The 21,332-nt window shown below is 35.6% G+C and overlaps 1 protein-coding gene across 2 annotated transcripts in view; it reads right to left on the bottom strand.

Moving 5' to 3' along the window:
- The window catches only part of LOC150094209 (leucine-rich repeat serine/threonine-protein kinase 1-like), an 803,235-nt gene that overhangs the window by 479,328 nt on the left and 302,575 nt on the right, over positions 1 to 21,332 (bottom strand). For both annotated transcript variants that reach the window (XM_090412317.1, XM_090412318.1), the window contains exon 13: positions 7,487 to 7,607. In XM_090412317.1, coding sequence (XP_090268443.1) covers positions 7,487 to 7,607 — 121 coding nt within the window. The remainder of the gene's footprint in view (positions 1 to 7,486; positions 7,608 to 21,332) is intronic.

Here is a 21,332-nt window from a genome sequence, read left to right as displayed (position 1 = left end):
TTTTATTTTATTTATTTTTTTGAGGGGGCAGAAGGAAATTTCATCATCATCATGAAATTCCTGTTATGTACACTCAGGGAGTGTACAGGATATCGTGGCAGTATTACATAAGATTATATCATGACTAATTTTCTATGAACAATTTTCCTCCAAATTAATCTGTCAACTGTAAAAGATGCCAATATTATTAGATCTTATGTTTCAGTCTGCTAAAGCATTTTTTACTGTATTAATCCACCTACATCTTGGTCTTTTCTTCCTCTGGATCTTTTTTATGCCATCCTGACAAACAACTCTTGTTTTACTAACATTTCCTTTCCCATTCCGTTTAATGACAATATCACTTAAACTAGCTCTGCTCACATATCCTGAACGCTAACAATGACAAGTACCTTCCTGATAATCCCATTTTTAATATGATTATGCCACAGATGACATCTGTTCACTCCCCTATTTTTTATTTTTTGATCAAGTTCTTTATTTCTAACCCAGCTAAGATCAATAAGATAAAACTGGTTTGAACACTGACTTGGATACACTAGTTTTAGTTTTTTGACTAATTACTTTCTTATTCCATAGGAATTTGTTCAGAAGACTTCCTACCATATCAGCTTTGCTAATTCTGTTGTCTATTTCAATATTTAATGTGCCCTCTTCATTAAAAATTGTGCCTAAATAGTTGAAATGTTTGACTTACTCTATAACCTCTTCACTCAGGATGCAGTTGAAAGTTTCAATGTTTCTGCCTGTTTTCATCGATTGTCTTTTTATTGCTGATTTTCATGCAAAATTTATTGTAGCAGTTATTCAATTTAGTTAAATCATCTCTATAAAGGACCGTGATTACCATCTCCAACTATGATATCTGGTTTAATACCACTTTTCTTCATAATATGATCCATATAGATTTGGCCTGCAATGCTATTTATTTTAGCCCATCTGCCCCTGATTGAAATTAATTAATCATACTGGGGGATATGAAATTAGATGATTTGAATTAAATTTTTACTAAGACTCTGCATGTCTTAGTAAAAATAGTCATAGCATGTCTATGACTCGACAATAAATTGCATTTGGAGTTATTCCCACTGTCGTATTTAATAACAAATTATTACAATTGTTTTGAGGTTTTGTTAGCGCTAGTGTCGCTGAGGGGAAATTCAAAGTTACATCTCCGTGATAATGACTTGATGTCTACGAATGAGAACGAATCGTATTACAAAAGGTGGCCATGCCTTAACTGGCTTTGGCAGTGCAGTGGTTGGTTGTAGCTGGAGCAATACATTACATAACTGTTTACATAACCTGCATTATTGTGAGTTTTTCGTCATTAGTTTTTTGAAATTAATATTGTCAATCTTGACACAATGAGCTTAAGTAAAAAGCGTAAAATAGATTTGGAACATCGAGCATTTAACCCTGAGTGGACAAACACTGAGAATATTTCACTGAGAATAAGCGTGATATTTTCAGTGAAATTATTAGTAAACTTTGTGTTTATGTTTAAGTGGTTTTTATTGAGAAATTTTGCAGCTATATCTTTTTGTAAATAATTTTGATTATAATTTTAATTGTAATTCTCTAAAAAAATTTAAATATGCATATTAATTAGCATTTACTGTAGACCTAACAAATTTACTTAAGTTTAGCTGCAGTGGACTAGTCTAAGATTTAGGGTCCGAAGTGGTCTGGCCCTTGGTTAGGTGGTCCAGTTGGATTTGGCCCTCAAAGCCAATCAAATTGTGCAGGCCTGATATAGATGATAAATAACAGTGGAGATAATGCGCACTCTTGTCTCACACCTGATTTAACATTAAATCATTTTCCTGTACCTTCTTCAATTCTAACTGCTGAAAACATAGATTAGATTCAGTTCAAATATAGATTAAGTATTGCTCGATATGTCCCATTTACTCCATATAACAATAGCATTTTGAACAGCTTTTCTCTTAACACTTTGTCATCTGCCTTTCTCAATCTACAAATCTTAATGCAGATCCTTGTTACATAACCAAGATTCAATAGTAAAATTGTAAACATGGTCAGAACAGCCTCTATTTGGCCTGAACTGAGCTTGCTCTTTTCCAAACTTCCTTTCCACAATTTTTCTTAGCTTTTTCTCATGTATACTTTGGAAAGACCTGGGTTCGAATCTCGTCTAGGATGCGAAGAACCTTTATCTGGGCTTTCAACTGATGGTGAGTTAGCTGGTTATGGTGGTGGCAAGGATTTTTCACTCCATAAAGCAGGCAAACCAGCCATTAAAACACACACACACAATTAACAGACATAATACATTGGCCTCATAGCATGAGCTGCTTCAGCTGTAAATCAAAATTTAAAAATAAAAAATAAAAAAAAACCTCACATATACTTGAATAAATCTTACCAGATACAGTCAGCAGGAAAATTCCTCTGTAATTCTTGCATTCAGTTTTATTTCCCTTTTTATAGATGGATTACATGAGAGCTCTACTCCAGTCATCTGAAATTTGATCCTTTTACCAAATCTTCTCAATTGTTCAGTGTAGCCACTGTAAAAACTTTTTACAGTGGCTACACTGAAAACTTAAACTTAAACTGTAAAAACTTACCTCCATATTTTAGCATTTCTGGACAAATATTATCTATACCAACAGCCTTTCCACATTTCAAGTTTTGATAGCATTTTCTACCTCAAGTATTGATATGTACTCCTAACCACATTCCTCTTGACTGTTTTCTACCACTGTACTATCACTGTTTGCTTCATTTAGCAGCCTTTCAATCTGTCTGTAATATTGGTGGGATTGTGAAACAAGAAATTGATGAGGCTAGGTTTTTGAGTTATCATGGATAGGAAACTGAAGTTCAAAGGTTGCATTACAAAAATTGCAAATACAACTTAAAAGATAATTGTGATGTTGAAACAAACATTGACATGAAAGAATAAGAAAGTAATTTTGTGATAGAAAATTCTATCTCCGTTGTGATAGAATGTTGGATGTAGCTAGAGCTGTATTACAGACATTTAACAGTCTTTCGAATCTATTTTCTTCCAAGTTTAATAGCTTCTGCTGTTATAACATCTAATCCAGATGCTTTCTCATTCTTTTGAGTGTAGTTTTTCCCCCCCCCCCTCATTATTTTGTATCATAAAATTGTTACACATAATAGGAAGTTCTTTTTAGATTATTATTTCTGGCAAGGCATCTATAGTTCAATGATGAATGATTCAATAGTTTTTCAAAGTAGTTCTTCCACAGCAAGAGTTCACTTTTATTTTTAGGTACCTTGCCATTTTTAGCTTTTCTTCTTCATCTTTTGGGCTTCCTTTCTTTGGTATAGCTACTACATTTCTCTGGTTTTATGGATATTTTGACAAAGTTCTAGTTTTTGGCAGATAGCCTAGATATGGGTTTTCCACGTCATTTGGAATTTATGCCCATATATACTTGATAGTTTAATTCTTTTAACTGAGTATGTAGACTGTGCATCCTCTGATTCCTGTAGTGTTGCTTAATGTAATTGCATTTCTTTGATAATTGTTCAGTGGTGTGTGTGTGTTACCCATTTCCTTTGAGAAGATGAAGAAGTCATGGTGACCAAAGTCTTTGCTGGTGCTGCATGGATGGATTGCACAATTTGAGCAAAGCTCTGGGATAGTTCTTCAGGCACTGACCATTCTGTTAGTTTGTTTTGTAATGTTTCTTCAGAACACATGCAATTTACAAACAAAAAAACTAGTGGTGGGAAGAAGATGGTGTTGGGGTAAATGATGATGGTAGTGGTGGTTTGGTGTAGTTGGTAGATTAAGTGGTGGACATAAAGAGTTGTTGAGTAGGTGCCCTCCCTCAATGAGTCCTTGGACTCCTTGGAGGTGTCATGAAACAATAATAATAATAAAATTAAATGACAAAATACAACACCAAAAAGATTCATGCTGGAAAACTCCAAACAGTTGGTGATACCACGAACATATGGTATTCATAAGCTGCACGAGAAAAACGTACCTTTATGTCCCATTATGGATGTCAGAAACAAACTTGTTCAACTCTAATCTGTCCAAATACTTATCCAGACAACCAGCCCACATATTGGCAAAACTGAGTCATATGTTAAGAATTCTCCCTGAGAAAACAAAGGACGTAACACTGAAACAACTGGCATTCTAGCAAGTCTTGATATTAGCATGTTCACAAACGTTCATAGGAATGACATCTTGCAGCTCTTAAGAGGATTTCTTCCCACCTGATACCGTCAAAATGCTCAAAATTATGCGCACAGTTCCCCAGCATCACTTTGACAACAAACACTACAACCAGAAGAGTTAGCTATCTATGGCAGCTTTCTCTACAACTGGTAAACTTCCTTATGAAAACCTGTGCTTGTTTGTCTTAGAGAGAGAGAGAGAATGACAGTTTATTACCTGGCTCACTCTCAGTAATGCCTATAATCTATGGGTTCACCACCTACTGATGCTAATAACGTCTTACCTTTATTCCTCATGCCTAGCATTAATGTATTGTGCATGACTACTGAGTTGAATCTTGAACCAAATCCCCCTGCCAATTTCCATGCTTTACACTTTACTTTCTTGGAAAAACTTGTCTTTCATTTTATGGGGTCATTTCTAATAAGCTATTATTCTTAATCTCATTCTATTTATCATTACACTCCCAATTTCTACTACTTAATTTAATGAATGCACTATGGTTTCATGAATCAACCCAGGCAAATGCAATCCATCTTGAATAATACAAATTCCTTTTAACCATGAAAATCATTCCATGAATCTACATACTACACACACACACACACACACACACACACACACACACACACACACACACACACACACACACACACACACACACCACTGGTTTCTAGACAATCTACTTACTGACTCATTTGCAATCATACTACCTCCTCAGTTCACTCATGTCATACCATCAGACGTAACAATCTTTACTCTTCTGCTCTTCTTTTTCAACTCATTCAACAACTCCATCATATCCTCTCTTATATCACACTTTTGTTATTTCAAATCATTCATTCTGACCAGTGCAATCATAACATCTCCACTTATTCTACTTGCTTACATACTGCATCAGTCACATCACAGATTTTCACACCTGAACTATACTTACCAACTATAACTTACTCTAATTATAGTGAGTACCATTACACAAATTCATTCACTATAACAAACTACTGAACACTTCTAAACCAAACTGCTATGAGCACAATGCCCAAAGAAAATTCACTAAACCAAACTATCAACTATAACAAACTATTCTGGAGGTTCTAATGAGTCCTACAAGGCTACACCATCCTATATATATCTGCCTTCCACTATATCCAATTAGATGGCTAGTTTCCTCTCTCTCTCTCTCTCTCTCCCTCTTATCATTCATTACATGTCATTTTGACTGACTTTAAGATTTCTCCAGCAGTGCTAGAATAACCTGTGATTCTGTACTTTTAACATAATCATCTGTCTACATTATTATATAAATTAAAGTAAAAAAAAAATCCGAAAGGTGATAGGCGATAAGAGAGAGCACTTTAAATCGGACTGATGTCCAAAACAGACAAAAAAGATGATTTTCAGAAAGAATTGGATAACAATTCAGGAATTAGCAGATGATGCATACCATTTTGATACATGTCAAAAAATCGAGTCCTACAAGCAACTCCATCCTGTATATATATCTGCCTTCCACTATCTCCAATTAGATTGCTAGCTCTCTCTCTCTCTCTCTCTCCCTCTTATCATTCATTACATGTCATTTTGACTGACTTTAAGATTTTTCCAGCAATGCTAGAATAACCTGTGATTCTGTACTTTTAACGTAATCATCTGTCTACATTATTATATAAATTAAAGTAAAAAAAAAATCTGACAGGTGATAAGAGAGCACTTTAAATCGGACTGGTGTCCAAAACAGACAAAAAAGACGATTTTCAGAAAGAATTGTATAACAATTCAGGAATTAGCAGATGATGCATACCATTTTAAACTGAAAGATAGACTTGCCCAAAAATCATGGCACAACAAAAACTGTATGACTTGCAGCAGTGCCCGTCTGCACCTCATTGTCAAAAACTTTGGATAACTTCAGACCATCTACAATTTTGATAATGGATTGTGATTATGATGATTTGTCAGGAAGAGGAGGAAATGAGGTCTGGTCTTGTTTCTGTCAGTACATTACAAAAGAAGTAAAGCCTGAAGTAAAAAGTATAATAAAAATATCCATGCTGGTGTAATGTACATTGTTGGCCTTCAAAAGTACACTGAAAGTTATCAATCACACATTTTAGTTACAAGGACACATTCACAAGAAGTTTGATTGAAAGAATAAAGAACTTTCATGGTGCCATTTGAACAAAATGGGTGTAATTAATACAACAGATAGATGAAAAAAAAAAAAAAAAACCATTCAGAGTTAGAGTGGTATACAAGAAAACTTCTTGGATTTTGCAACACTGATGATAAATTAGCTAAAGGAGTATAAAATGAATAAAAATGGTAATCCATTCAACTGGAGACGAGTAAAATAGTTGCTCTTTTAAAAAAAGATGAGTCTGGAATAATTTTTTTATAAATCAAGCCTGAATGCATAGGAACCTTTTAAATTAACGAACTTCAGGAGAAAGGCAGAGATTAATAGACTCATTTCACTAATAAAATACAGTGGACTTAACCTGATCTCCTGGGAGAAGTCAGATTTACTGGACTTCTTAGTTATCATCTTCCTTGTTTTCCTTTACCAGAATTTGAATGCGTCAGGTCACATTTGGGATTTCTACCCTGACAACAATGGCAAATAAGTGACGCCATTTAAACATTTCTTATGGAATTTTTTGAATTCTTACCTTGTACAATATTGCATTAACTTGAATAAGACAATTATTAGTAAAATCTCGAAAAATTTATTAATTGTTCCTGTGTATTGCATCATAAACCATGCTAAGATAAATAGCAATATTCACTATCATGGTAAGTTCACTTTTTTTATGTTATGTTTTCATTTTAAATTATTGTTGCTAACAGAATAATCAAAGGTTAAAAAAATATATAAAATAGAATTAGGAATAATATGAACCAACCACACAGAAAGATCTTTAGATAATTTAGAGAACTTCTTCAAATCTTAAATTCAGTTTTCTCAAAATCACTGTTTTTGTACTTATCCCACTTTACCCAGCAAACACAGATATATCTTTCACATGGAACAAAAATATAGTAGCCTTGTACTATATTTTGTAAGAACCACTTTCATGCTTCTGCCATAATAATGAAGAAAACTGGCCTAGAATTTGTTATAATATAATCTGTAAGTTTTATGTATGTACATATCAAATGTAGTCAACAGGTACTATCTATTTTTTTAAAAATTGTCTTTATAACACACACACACACACACACACACACACACACACACACACACACACACACACACACACACACACACGGGTTTGTATGTATGACAGTGCTTACTTCTGGTGGTTTCCTTGTATATGTTCCTGAACCTTCTTGACGCAGCTGTTCCAGGAGAGAAGTTTTTCCAATTCCTTGAACTCCCACAATCATCAATTTCATTCGTGCATATGGTTTTGCACTAATAAATAAATATTGGACAATTAGTATATTTAGATTTTCCTATAGTCTTTTTCATGTAAATATCTAATGATTAAATTTGATCTTTGCTAGTATTACAAACAGAAAATTAATATCAAAGCCAATATCTTTATCAATATCTAGCACATCTAGTTCTTATACTTCTCTCTTGTTTTAGCCACTTCAGCCCTCCAATAAGCAGGACAGTGATCTCATATGAGCAATGAACATTACCTCTCATGTAAAGACATAAACAAACAGCATCAATGCTTAGAATGAAATTTAAACCTACAACCAGTTAGTTAGACAGATGGTGAATATGTTATACACTCAACCAACCAGATGGGAAGAGAACTTAACTAATAGAGAAAGTAACAAAAGGGAAGACAATGAATGCAACTTATTCATTATATTATTACTCATGAAATATTAATCACCATTGGAAAAAATTGCAAACAATGAATAATATATTATGAATTAAGGAGAATGACTAGTACCTAGTCATTCAAGCCATCCCCTTCCCTTTAGAGCAGTGGTTCTTAACCTGGAGTGTGTGCACCCCTGGGGGTGCGAGATAAGTTTCTAAATTTTGACCCAGATTCGATGGACGACAGCTATTTAATAAAAGACGATCTTATTGAAATACGAGCCAATGCACGTATTCAAATGGAATTTGAAAAACTGGACTTAGAACAATTCTGGTGTGTACACAGTTAGAACCTTATCCATAGCTGGCAAAAGCAGCATTGCAGACACTTTTACCATTTGCCACCACCTACCTGTGTGAAATGGGATTTTCATCACTTTTGCACATAAAAACAAAAGCCAGAAATCGCTTAAATGCAAGTGATGACTTACGCGTGGCTCTTTCAAAAAAGGAGCCTTGCTTCTAAAGTATTATTATGAATAAACAATAACAACATAGCCATTAAAAATTGAGATATTGTTTTGTATGTATATGTAAATGTATGTGTTTATTTTTCAATAAATAAATTATCTTGCAATAGATGTAATTTCTTAAATAAAGAAATAGAAACACATTTTTCAAGGGGGTGCGAGAACTTATTTTTAGATTCAAGGGGGTGCCGATCACTAAAAAGGTTAAGACCCACTGCTTTAGAGGAAGGAGATGACTTGAATATCTGGTCACTTGGTTTTCAGTGTAATATGGAGATAATGGAGAGAGTCCAGAGGCAAGTGACTAAGCCAATATCAGGACTTTGGACTGCTGGCTATGGAGAGAGGTTGAAGAGATGTGGATTGCAGAGTTTGGTGGATAGAAGGAAGAGAGGTGATATGATAGAGACGTTTAAGTTAGTGAGAGGATTTTATCAGATTATTCTAGATGATATTATAAAAAGAGTAAAGGTGAGAGGGGAAAAACCAGAGGTCATCCCTGGAAATTATATATGAAGAGTAGATTTTTTACATGGAAAATTTTCAGTGAATGGAACACATTACCAGAATGTTGTTGTTGTTGCGAAGAGTGTTAAGGTGGATTTTAAGATTTATTAGTTGAATGAACCTCTGACAATGAGTCTGCTGACTCCATGGAGGGTGCACTAATAATAATAATAACGATATTGCTATAAAAGTTTATTTAGTCAGATATCACCATTCTAGCATGCTGCAACAGCTGCCATGAACAGTTAGACAATCATTGTTATCTCTGACTAGTTTTAATTCTCATGTTTACTTGGTGATATCAATATTATAACTTATGCTGAACTCAAAAAGTTAGAGGCAGTTTCGGAAAGAAGAAATCATACCAACACTGCTCCTGCAGAGTATGTAATGTGTTCCAGAGAATAAAGAAAAATGCAAAAGTCTTGGAAAAACTATTTTAGGAAGAATAAAGAACATAAATATCATGAAGATCAGAACATTCTGTAAATTGAATAATGTTAGAAATGAATGAAAGAGTACAAAAAGAAAAAAAAGCTAATGCTATCCTGGATGTCAGGAGTCATTTTTAAAATGTAATACATGAATAAGTAATGACAAAACAATGATAGAGAATATTCAAGAGAAAAGCAGTTGAGTAGATTTAAGTAGAAACAATGTCAGAATTATAAGGATAAAAGGAGATAGACAGCTCAGAAAGAATTCTGTACTGAGTGTTCTGAGTAAGATTTAGGGATACAGATTTAAGAGAAGCTTGATAAAATTTAATCAGAGAAGGACAAACCTGGGTTTGTGACAATATTTTTAGTTTAAGACAAATAGTGGAGAAATCATGAAAATATATTATTATTATTGTTGTTGTTGTGAGGACACCTGCATTGAGTCTGAAGACTCATTGCAGGAGATCCAAACTATCCACACAATCTATCATACCTCTCCTTGAACCCCTTAACAAACAAAAGCACTAACAATGACTCATGCAACCCATTTCATTCATTCACAACTCTCTAAGAGAAAAATCTGGTCCTCAAGTCCCTACAAATTACACTTTTACTTGATATCCAGGAATAACCTCTTGTTCTGTCCCTCTAGCCAAGTGCTGAAACAATTTGCCTGCATCAATCCCATAAAACCCTTTAAGTAACTTAAATGTTTCTATCATATCCCCCATCCTCTCTCTCCTATCAACCAACTTTTACAATCCACAAAACCTCACTTTATTACAGGGTTCATTCCATAGATCACTTGCTATCTTGGTCACTTGCCTATGAATCCTCTCCACCACTTCCTCATCCCCCAAGAAACCCAGGAGACCAGACCTGAGCAAAGTAATCCAAGTGAGAACGTGGCTTTATAAAAATGAATAACAATTTCCTTATCTCTTCTGTTTATGTGTTCTTCATTAGTCATCATCATCATCATCAAATTCCTGCCATGTACCCTCAAGGGGTGTACAGGATATGACAGTACTACATGAAAAAATTACATCATTACTAACTTCCTATCTACAATTTTCCTCCAAATCAGTCTGTTACTTGTCAAGACTCCAACATTATCAGATCTTATATTTCTATCGTCTAAGGCACTTTGTACCGTATCAATCCACCTATATCTTGGTCTTCCTCTGGGTCATTTTCCTGCCAACCTGGCAGAGAACACTTGTTTTGCTAATCTTTCCTCTCCCATTCTATTTAAGTGACCATACCACCTGAGATTAGCTCTGCTAACGCATTCCTGGATGCTGACAATGTCAAGTTCTTTCCTAATATCCTCATTTTTAATATGATATTGCCATTGATGCCATCTGTTCACGCCTTTAATCTTTCTCAGGACTCTCATATCTGCGGTCTCTAGTCTTTGGTCAAGCGTTTTACTTCTGACCCAGCTCTCAGATCCATAAGTTAAAACTGGTTTGAACACTGTCTCTTGTATAGAACTAATTTAGTGTTCCGACTAATTTCTCTCTTATTCCATATGAATTTATCCAATTGACTTCCCACCATACCAGCTTTGCTGATTCTGTTGTCTATTTCTATATTTAATTTACCATCTTCAGTAAAAATCGTGCCTAAGTAGCTGAAATGTTTTACTTGTTCCACAAGTTCTCCATTCACAACACAGTTGACATTTTCAATGATTCTGCCTATTTTCATTGTCTTTGTCTTTTTATTGCTGACCTTCATACCATATCTATTACAACAGCTATTCAATTTAGTAAGAGAATCTTGCAGACTTGTAGCGGATTTATTTAGAAGTATAACATCATCTGCATAAAGCAAAGAGCTGACATTAACATCTCCAATTTTGATATCAGGTTTAATACCACTTTCCTTCATAATGTGATCCATATAGATAATGAATAACAGAGGGGATAATGTACATCCTTGTCTCACACCAGATTTAACATTAAACCATCTTCCTGTACTTCCTTCAATTCTAACTGCTGACTTACAACTCAAATAAAGACTAAGTATTGCTTGATATAATGCCCCATTGACACCATATAACTGCAGCGTATTGAATAGCTTCTCTCTTGGCACCTTGTCATATGCCTTTTCCGAATCGACAAAACTTAAATACAGATCTTTGTTATATTCCCATGCTTTCTCGACTATTTGTCGTAAAGTGAAGATCTGATTCTGACAGCCTCTATTTGGCCTGAATCCAGCTTGTTCTTCACCAAGCTTTTCTTCTACAATTCTTCTCAACCGTTTCTCAAGTATACTTGCATAAATCTTGCCAGGAACACTCAGTAGGGAAATACCTATGTAATTCTCACATTCAGTTTTATTTCCCTTTTTATATATGGGTACTATGAGAGCTCTACTCAAATCATTGCGAATTCGTCCCTCTGTCCAGGCTTTCTGAACTATGCAGTGCAGTCACTGTAAGACTTTTATACAACCATATTTCAGAATTTCTGGTCGAATATCATCTACTCCTGCTGCCTTTTCACATTTCAAGCCTTTGATGGCTTTTTCTACTTCAAGTATGGATATGTATTCCTGACTGCATGTCTGGTCAGTGTTTTTTATCACTGTGCTGTCATCACTACTTGTTTCATTTAGCAGTTTTTCAAAGTAATCACTCCATACTTCAAGGATATCTTTTTTTTCTCCTGTTTTCATGTCACCTTTATCATCTCTAACTCCTTTTACAGCACTCTTTCCTCCATTCCTAAGCTTCTTCAACAACCTCCAGAATATTTTGCCACCTTCTTAATATTTATTTTCTATATTCTTGCCAAAGTACTCCCATTACTTTTGTTTAGCTAGTTTTACACACTGTTTAGCTTTCTTACATTTGTCTCTGTATTCTGTATGAGTAAAAGCTGACTTATTTGCCAGGAACCTTTGATATGCTTTCTTCTTTTCCTTCACTGCCTCTTTAACTTCCTGTGTCCACCAGGGAGTTCTGATTTTTTTATCCTTCCACACAACCTCACCACATGCCTCTCTGGCAGAATCAATCAATGTTTTCTTCAGAGTTTGCCACTGAATCTCCAAGGTTTGATTCCTGTTCTCAAACTCTTTCATTTTCTTTTCAATAATCTTTCTGTATTTTAGTCTACAGTTCACATCTGAGAGCTGCTCAACTTTTATTCGCTTTAAAATTTTCTTACATGTTATTCTTTTCAATATGAAATTCAATTTTATCCTGCTCAAGACTAAATAGTGATCACTTCCAATTTCAAATCCTCTGTACACTCTGGTGTCCTGCACCATGGAGAAAACATCGCTATCAACAATAACATAGTCAATGAGACTTTTCTTATTCCTAGCCTCTTCTCTCCATGTGAATTTGTGCACATTTTTATGTTGGAACATGGTGTTAGTAATAACCAGTCCATGTCCTGAGCAGAAATCCAACAGATATTCTTCATTAGTCAAGTCATCTAATCAACTACCTTGGCAACTTTATATTCACTCAAAACTTAAACTCTCTATCTACTACCACCTTCCAAAATCAGCTTCATCTATTTCCAGGAGTACAGTTCCATGAATGTTGTGCATAACATGTAATCGATTTATTCCAAAATACATAACTTTGCATTTCTCCATATTAAATTGACACCCATTAATCTTTTGCCCCATACTAACAACCTATTACCGAACCTTTTACTGCAATTAATTGGAGCATAGAAGATGAAGATGGAACTCCTATCACGGATAACCAGAAAATAGTTGATAGATGGAAATGTTATGAAACCAAACTTTTTCAAAAAGACCCTCAACTGACTGATGATATTTTGGATGGAATTTTGCCAGGAGGTTCGCAGGAAGGAGATTACCCAATATTAAAAGAAGAAGTTATTGCAGCAGTTAGCTCCTCAAAAATAGGAAAATCACCGGGAAGTGATGGCGTCACAGTGGAACTGATACGCGAAGGAAATGACATAATCATGGACACCTTGCTAAATTTATTCCAGGACGTATGAAACACAGAGACTTGACCTTCTGATTGGCAAACCTCTGTCCTTGTACCTATTCCTAAAAAGGGAAACAGCAATAAATGTAGCAACTATAGAACAATAAGCCTTATTAGTCATCCAAGCAAAATCCTGTTAAAAATACTATTGTCAAGAATCGAAAAGAAAATAGAAAGCAGACTATCAGATGAACAAGAAGGTTTCCGGAAGTCCTGAAGTACAAATGACCATTTTACAATACACATACTAGGCAAAAAATACATAGAACATTACAAAATAATCTGTCACAACTTTTTAGACCTTCAAAAAGCTTTTGACTCAATATGGCACGAGGCATTATGGAAAATTTTTGAATATTATGGTATTGACAACAAAATCATTAGGATTATTAAATCTCTTTATTCCTCATCTGATATGAGAATTGAAATTAAAAATTATAGCAGTGAACCATTCCAGGCAGAATGGGGGTAAGACAGGGATGCATCTTCTCCCCCCTTCTTTTTAATTGTTTTCTGGAATATGTCATAGATGAAGTTCTTTATGAATATTACACTGGAATAGTAGTTGGCAGACTAAGAATAAATAACTTACGTTTTGTTTACAATATCGATCTTCTGGCAGAAAGCGAAGAAGAATTACAAGAGATAACCAGCCGTGTTTTTGGAACATTAAAAAAATATGGATTATACATAAACCTACAAAAAACAAAAACAATGATAACCTCAAAATCAGACATTGAATTCTTAAAGATACAAATTGGCAATAAGCAAATTGAGAATGTAAAGAAGTTCACTTATCTAGGAAGCACGTTGAGTCAAGATGGTCGTTCAAAAACCGACATTAAATACTGAATTGCTAAAGTAACCGTGGCCCTACAGAAGTTAAAACCATTGTGGGGAGATAACAGAATAGCAATCACAACCAGACTAAGACTAATTGACACCTGTGAATTCTGTCCTCTTGTATGGTTGTGAAGCCTGGACTTTATTGAAGGAAGATGAGAGGAGACTCCTGTCTTTCGAAATGAAAACTTACAGAAGACTTTTGAGAATTCCCTATACCACTCATGAAACCAATGAAAATGTCCGAAAACTGATTGATTCAATAGATGGGAAAAAAAGGGAAAATATTCTGACAGTCATCAGAAGAAGACAGATGAAATGGTTCGGACATGTGGAGAAGGCTAATGGCATTCCAAAGCAAGCACTAGAATTAATCATTCCGGGATCAAGGGTTAGGGGCCGACCTCAATTAAATTCCTGGACAAATGGACAAATTCCTCCCTTTCTCAACTGACATCAAGAACAAGAGACCGAGATGACTGGAGGAGGCTAGCAAAGAGTATCACCTACTAGCCATGAATGACCCAACAGTTCATTTAGGACTACGGGAGAAGAAGAAGAACAACAACCTATTTAAATCATCCTGCAAACTCTCCATATAACTTTGATTCACTATTACTCTACCTAATTTTGCATCATCAGCAAACAACTGGATATTTCTTTTCAGGTTATTTCCTATATCATTTATGTACAAATTAAACAGTAGTAATCCTAGCACTGAACCTTCACGGCACATCACTAGTCACCAGATTTTGCCTGAATTCTGCTCCTGTGTATATCACTTTCCGATATCTGCCCAGCAGCCACCCTCTTGTCCACTAAACCAGTGTCATATCCATCCCCATTTGTTCTAATTTGTGTAACAGAGTTTCAGGTGGAACTGAGTCAAATGCATTTGAAAATCCAGCAGAATCATCATGCAGCCATTTCTTTTATCCAACTCAGCTGTCACTCTATAATAAAAAGTTTGAAAATTACTAAGGCATGACCGACCCTTCAAAAAGCCATGTTGTCCCTCATAGAGTATCATATTCATATCCAGCCATTACTGAATTCTCTTTTTCACCAATTTTTGTAGTACTTTTACCAACACTCCTGAGATACTGATTGGTCTATAATTTGCTACTGCAGCCTTAGAACCTCCCTTATGCAAGGGAATGTTTTGTCCTCATTCAAACTCACTTGGAACTCTACCAGAGCTGAGACTTAAATTAAAGGGTCTAGTCATAGGCACTGCCAGTTCCATTGCACATTCCTGCAAACAAGAGCTGATATCCCTCTTCTAAGCACCTCCAATTCATCCATCTCTGTTCCCACATAAGTCTGTCACATATGTTACAGAATTAAACATATGATATACCCTTGCAATCTGCTTATGAATATATATTACCTCATGACTATCAGCACTCATTAAGGTTATTCATCCATAGTCATTTTTCCTCCTACCTGCCACAGAGCAGAACAATTCTTTGGGATTTTCTTTGGCCTGCTCAGTTAGTTTCTTCTCATAATCTGATTTTGCATTCCTTACCATACTGATGACCTTTCTTGCCTGACCCTTGTACTGTTCATGGGTTTGCTGATCATCTTTTTCCTTATATACACTCCACAACATTTTTGTTTTCTGAAGATCATGCTTAATGATATTACTCATCCATCTAATTCCTACCTGATTAACCCTCCTTACCTTAGATACCTAATTTAATATAGCCTGCTCTAAATGCCCCTTAATTATCTTCCATGCACTACTAACATCCTTCTTTGAGCTTCCTCCTAAGCTTGTCATAATCACCTGCCTTGTAGTTCCACTCATATATCCCCTCTTGACAGAATATTCCTCATTTTTTACAATATATCAAGTCAAGTCTGAATGATCATTTTCCCCAATTGGGGGAAAGTGATTTAGTTACAGATAGCTCTTCTGATCGTATGACTAGGTCCAATACTCTTGCACCTTGAGTCCCCTCAATCACATGCTTCCTCAAGTAATTATCTCTCAGTAATTGTATAAATTTCATTTCCTTCCTGCCATGTGATTTCTCTTCCTTCCAATGCCCTCCCTCGATGAGTCTTTGGACTCTTGGAAGTTTATTTTGCACTTGGTTAGACTATAATAAATTTAGTTTAATCCTTTATCCAAGTATAAGCAAATAAAGTTTGCACCTGAAAATATCTTTAGGACTGAGGTAAGATGGTACATCCCTTGACAACTCATAGCAAAGGTGGACCAAGTTCTCATCACTCCTTGTCTCAGTATCTCCCATTATGCAAAGCATATCTCCTTGCAGACATGTATACTGCTATGAATTAAGGGAAGGGCAACTATCCAGACCAGTTTCGACCTTTATTGAGGTCTCATCAGTGGGAAGCAGACCCAGACTGGTGATACTCAGCCAGAAGCAATGGAGAGGTCATATAATAAATTTGGTTTAATCCTTTATCCAAGTGAAAACTTTTAACTTTTAATTAATTAAACTTTTAATAAAACTAAATTTATTATAGTCTAACCAAGTGCAAAATAAACTTCCAACATCTTTCACTAAATCCAGAGTAATTTAATAATAAGGTGGTACACCGGTTGGCAACTCGTATAGGTAAATATGACCTCTCCATTTCTTCTGCATGAGTATTCAGCATATGACGCAGCTTTCAGAAATGAAATATGTTGCAAGCAAGAGGATTGACTATATTTGTGTCTGAATATGTATATCACCACTCTGGGTCTGCCTCCCACTGATGAGACCTCAATAAAGGTCGAAACCGGTCTGGGTAGTGGCCCTTCCCTCAATGCATAGCAGTATAATTGTCTGCAAGAAGATGTGGTTTGCATTATGGAAGATACTAAGACAAGGAGTGATGAGAACTTGGTCCACCTTTGCTACGAGTTGCCAAGGGATGTACCACCTTACCTCAGTCCTGAAGATATTTTCAGGTGCAAACTTTGTTTGCTTACACTTGGATAAAGGATTAAACTAAATTTATTATAGTCTTTGGACTCCCTGGAGGTGTGATACAATAATAAAAAAAAAATAATAAATATCTTCATAGCTGAAATCTCCATAATAATCATTTGATCTGAACTCATTGCATTAATTTGCCAATGCTTCTTCTAGATCATCTGTGGAACTCCTTGGCCTATAGCAACAACTAATAGTATATTTTGTCCTACTGGCCTTAATCTGACAACAGACTGCTTCAAATGAACAGACACCCTCTTGCCTATCTCCTATTCTTTTTGGCTGTAATTCATCTGCTATTATCAGCAGTAACCCTCCTGCATCCTATCTTCTTTATCTTTAGTGAAAATACTAAGCCCTTCGCATTCCATCCCTGACAGCAAATAACTACATTATTTGTCAGCCAAGTCTCACTAATGCCTTATAACTTTTGACAAGACAAGACTAACCATGCCAAAAACTCCTTCTCTTGTTCCTAATACTTCTGGCATTAGTATATAGAAACTGCAGCAGCTCTTTAGGCTCCCCAACCACCATTACTTCCTGAAATGACTACCCTATTAAACATTTTTGCTTGAGAGACTAGATTCTGCACTTCTTTCTCACACTGATTTGCCTCAATCAGCATTATACAAATCTTTCTGTCAATCACTTCTATCATAGCATGGCAGAAAGACTTAGAATCTTCACCTTCTCACTCTTCATTTTGGCTTTGTCCAACAACACTTTCACATCCTTCCTCACAGAATACTTCTCACCACTCAGATGATTAGTTTCAATCAAGACAATTAATTCTTTTGCTTTACCTTTTTGCATCCAGATGGCAAGACTAATATCATTAATTTTTGCACCAGGGAAACATGATTTTCTTATACTTTCAATTAGTACCTTTGGTCACTGAGTCCCCATATATAATTTTCTCCTTACCTTGTTTTTCTTATTTGTTGACATTATCTCAATTTTTACCACCAACCACCTGCTTATTTCTCTTTTCAGCTATGCTAATCTCTGCAAGTTTTCAATTTTGTGCTTTGTCCTGCAAAGAATAACACATAAGTGTACTATTTCCTTATTTAGGTCTATTTCATTCTTATGTATTTCCACCAATGCATTTTAATATTGAATTCTGACATTAATATTTGCCATTTCTGTCAATACTATCTACTTTATTAACATTCGCTTCATCCTTCTTACCTAACTGGCGCTTGCGGTTGAAACACTTAATACAAGCTCATTCACCTATTTCACTCTCCTTGTAAAAATCCTTTAATTTCTGTGATGAATATATCTCACACAATGCACTGCACAAAATCACAGAAAATCAAATCACCCAACAATGTGTTTGCTGCCATTGTTCTACCATGCACTGGCACCATACTACTGACAATATTGTACTTTAAAAAAAAAAAAAAAAGAAGTAATGTAACATTATATAACAAAGATTCACATTTCTAGATCTATATACTTTTTATAATTAGAGATTTTTATGATAGATATTTCTAGATCAACTTTTATGATAAGTGTCAATGAGACATGACACAGAGTCATATATATATAATCCATGATGAGTTTCAGAGTGCCAGTAACACCATGGTGAGCACTAATACTGTATGAAAAGAACTCCATTTACTGGGTTTCCATGGAAGAGCAGCTGCATAGAAGCTGAACATCACAACAATGAACAAGGCAGCTCGTCTGGTCTGGTGCAAAGAGGAGTGAACAGGATAATTCATCAGCGGAATACAGTATACAGTACTCTGGAGTGATGAATCAATGTTCACCTCTTCCACTTTAATGGCAGGGTGTGGGTATGAAAACAGCTTGGTGAACGCTTGTTACCACAGTGAATTGTACCCACAGTAAAGTTTGGTGGAGGAGTACAGGTGTGGGGTGCATTCAGATGGTTTGGAGTAGGACCGCTGGTCATTGTCCATGGTTCACTGAAGGCAACTTAATACCTTGATATTCTGGATAATCAGGTGCTGCCTACACTGTGAGTTTTTATGGAATGGACCTGTGTTACTATCAAGATGACAATGCCCCATGCCACAAAGCTGCAGCTGTTATGGAATAGTATAAATAGATGGGTGTTAAACAACTGCCCTGGCCTGTGCAAAGCCCTGACCTCAACCCCCATCAAACACCAGTGGGATGAATTGCAATGGTGATTGAGATCCAGAGCAGCATGTCCTTGATCTGTAGCTGAACTCAATGCAGATTTGATGGCAGAATGGAGACAAATTCCACCTGATGTCTGCCACATATTGGATGGAAAGGCTATCTCAAAAGGTGCAGGAGGTAATCAAAGCCAAAGGTGGACATACCCAATATTAGGGTTCGCCTGCTGGTATTTGTAAATTGCTAAAGTGTGCCGACAATTATTGGTAGATAGTGTATATACTACTATTTCTTCTTCTTTACCCATATTCTATGTAGACTGATGGGACAGTCCTAACATACTCTCTCCAGGTGTTTCTGTCTTGGGATCTCCTTAACAAGGTGAAGAAAGAAGAATTAGTTAATTTTCTAATATTATCTATCCAGGTGATATATTCTACACGAGGTGCCAAAACTAACTGATTTATGTAATACATATTTTTAAAATCAAACAATGTTTTTTTTTTTATGGAGTTAAATAAGAAAACATTAATTTAGTGATTTCCCATACAATTACCAATTTATTATTATTTTTACATGAAAATTCTACTGACAATGTGCCCAATCAAATGCAGAAGGGACATGACATATAGTCAAGTAAGTTCCTGCCTGATGTGCAACATCAGCAAGACACAGCCCAGAGTGTATGTGCTGAAAGTTTGAATTTTTAGATAAAGTGGGAAGAAAATTATTTGGTTTAAGATTCTATTCTCAAAAAGGGAAAAGCAATGTAAATAAATAATTTTTATATCCCATTATATTTCCTGGAAGACAGAAAGGTAAGCACTTTATTTACTACAAACCTCTTGTGTTATTACTGTATGTTGTAAAATCCATTTATATCACTTGAATTTTTTTTTTTTTTATTCTTTGGATCTATCAAAACATTTTCTGTTATTTGTTGGTTGTTACCTTGTGTCTTCAGTATTTTCAGCCACCTCTCTATTATTGGTGTAAAACAGTTGAGATAAAAACAATAAAGCAAATGAAATGCTCACTAGGATTAAACCCATTTGCTGACTAACTTAACCTTAATCATTCTTGTGTAGAGGCTTAAGTGCTGTGAGGACATTATGTTGGAGGTTTAATGGATTTTTTACAACACTCAGAAAGAATTAAATTAGAATTTAATACTCCTATATTTCTTCCTAGTCACTAGGACATCTACGGGGATTACAAAAACAATTAATGTAACATGCACACAAAAACTTACAATACTAAGCCCAACCACGTGGGTGACACTAAAGTCCTATCCACGGCGGTAGTAGGTGGCCTGGAATGTAAGGTGGGACCTCTGGTGATGAGTGTTTCCCAAATCTTCGGAAGCTTAATGCAACCGTATTTGTTAAGATTTGGTTGGTTTCTGAGAGCTGCTGCTGCTTCTAAGAAAAGTCTCTCTTTTTTGAATTTGCTGTGGTGGAGCATGGTGGTTTTTTTCCATGATACTCTGTGGGTAGTGTCCAAAACATGGTCAGCCAAGCCTGAATGGCCATAGTTGTGTTTAACGATGTACGTCTTGTGTTCCTCCAGGCGGATGGATGCTGATCTGCCTGTCTGTCCAAAGTACGCAAGCTTACAGGAATAGGGTACTTTGTAAACTCCAGGCAGAGAGAGAGGGGGAGCTGATCTTTTGTAGTAGGGATAAGGGTAGCAAGTTTGCAGTAGGGCTTATACCCTGTGTGTAACAAGGTGCATTGTTACAGACTGTCTAAACAGCTGGCCAACTCTCTGTCCCCTCTCACCGGAAATTCAGCTTCCTATATAAAAAACTCGACCGACTTTAAAGCCCTCACAGAAAATTTAACCTTGAACAATACAGACATATTGGTAAGCTTTGATATCTCCTCTTTGTTTACCAATATTCCCTTAACTGACACTTTATCTCTCTTAGAAAACGTTTTCCCCTCTGACATCTTAGATCTCTTTTCCTTTGCCAT

This window comes from Typopeltis vanoorti, chromosome 22 (genome assembly GCF_054136105.1).
Source record: "Typopeltis vanoorti isolate ZY-2024b chromosome 22, IOZ_Tvanoo_1.0, whole genome shotgun sequence".
Classification (NCBI taxonomy): Eukaryota; Metazoa; Arthropoda; class Arachnida; order Uropygi; family Thelyphonidae; genus Typopeltis; species Typopeltis vanoorti.
Note: the sequence above shows the minus strand (reverse complement) of the source record. Positions and strands in the feature narration are given on the sequence as shown.